This window comes from Miniopterus natalensis, chromosome 1 (genome assembly GCF_054644295.1).
Source record: "Miniopterus natalensis isolate mMinNat1 chromosome 1, mMinNat1.hap1, whole genome shotgun sequence".
Classification (NCBI taxonomy): Eukaryota; Metazoa; Chordata; class Mammalia; order Chiroptera; family Miniopteridae; genus Miniopterus; species Miniopterus natalensis.
Window position 1 is genome coordinate 67,792,034 of NC_142081.1, and position 1,838 is coordinate 67,793,871.

A 1,838-nucleotide genomic window follows, 5' to 3' on the forward strand; every position below is an offset into this window, starting at 1 on the left:
GGTATGAGATTTATTAGGATAATCACTTAGTGGGTTATATACTGTCTAATCACTGGAGTGTACTCCTAGTATAAATTGTATGTCAACTGTAATTGAAGAAATTTTTTTGAAAAAAGGAATTATGCATTCCATTTCAGTTCCTGTCCACCAGGGGGTGTTGCTTCCCAACACAAACATTTCCTGTGTGAAATGTAGACTTCGATTTATCATTTCACAGTGACTTCAACATTTCTTCATGTTAAGAATCAAGGACATTATTTAGGTGACATTATAGAGATGAAAACTTCTCTGGCTTTAGTGACTGTGGTACTTTTAGTGCTTGGTAAGTAACATGCTTCTTAAAATATAAATTCTTTCTTCCATTTTGTCAACAAATTCTTTAACCATAATTTTATTTAAGAGTGTCATGCAGGATAACATAGATGTCTTTTCATTTTTTCCAGGACTAACCCATGGAGACTCAGTGACCCAGATGGAAAGCCAAGTGACTCTGTCAGAAGATGCTTACCTGATTTTGAATTGTACTTATTCAGCCACAGGGTACCCCACTCTTTTCTGGTATGTTCAGTATCCTGGAGAAGGTCTACAGCTTCTCCTGAAAGCCACAAGGGCCAATGAGAAAGGAAGCAACAAAGGTTTTGAAGCCACATACCGCAAAGAACAAAATTCCTTCCACTTGGAGAAAGCCTCAGTCCACGAGTCAGATTCGGCAATGTACTACTGTGTTCTGGGCGACACAGTGACAGAAACTGCAGGGGGAGCTGAGCATAAACTTGGAAACCTGAACCTACTGTGACTAACCAACAAGAAGCACAGTGATGTTTGCTGTACCCTTGTGGAAAGGTGTTGGAATCAGAAACACTAATTACATTTGAATAATTTAGGTAGATGATGCTCTGTGTGTGTTTGGAGGGCATTTGAGTGGAGGATGAAAATAGGACTGAATGAGAAAATATGTAAGAGACTACCCATGCTCTCTACCAGTGCCTTTATCACAAGGAATGATTACTTCCCAAAACCAGCAGAAAATTGGAAGCTAATCATCGATGAATTAAAAATAGCACAAAAAGTAACAAAGCCAAAATAATTAAAATAAAAAAGTATGAGTATTATAAATATTAATTAAGTATTGAATAAAAATTTAGGGAAATAAAGTATTATTAAAAAAGAATGGACTTACAGTAGCCTATATGGTTCAACCAAACTGGCTTGTAGATAAGTTTTATAAATATATACCTCTGAAAGAAGTGATTGAGCAGAATACCTACTTTCCTCATACCTTATGTATTACTAAGTTTTAAAACTTTTCCTTATCACTTAGACTTTCTTTTATTTTAAATAATTTATTTAATTATCAGTGACACAGGGTTTCATTTCCTATATTTAAAAGTCATTTACATTTTTCCTCAATTTTCCATTTATATATTTCCTTATTTTCTACTGTTATTGTCTTTTAAATATAGATTTTAAAGAGCATTTTCTATGTTAATGAAATTGTCATAAACCCATGATACATATGTGTTTTTTAAAAAGTTTATTATTACCCTTTTGACTCTATTTATGGTCCTTTTTTGCCATGCAGAATTTAAAGAATAGTTTGTAATAGTCAATTTATCAAAATTTCTTTTTATGGATCCTGAGTTACATGCTTAAAAATTTATAGCACTCTAAAATGACAAAAATTTACCTCATATTTTCTTTAGTTTCTTTCAGATTACTTTGTCTTTAATACTGTAGTCTATATTTGTGTGTATGTGTGTGTGTGTGTAAGAAGTAAAATTAGGTTCAAAGCTTTATATTTTTCTTTATTTTTCTTTGTTTATTTTGAGGCATATACC

At 32.6% G+C, this 1,838-nt stretch overlaps 1 gene segment (V, D, J or C); it reads left to right on the forward strand.

Annotated features, from left to right (window-relative positions):
* The first annotated feature begins 276 nt into the window (after window positions 1-276).
* LOC107531645 (T cell receptor alpha variable 9-2-like) lies at window positions 277-796 on the forward strand. The segment is given in 2 exon segments: window positions 277-322; window positions 444-796. Coding segments are annotated over 2 exon segments (399 nt in total).
* The last annotated feature ends 1,042 nt before the right edge of the window (window positions 797-1,838 follow it).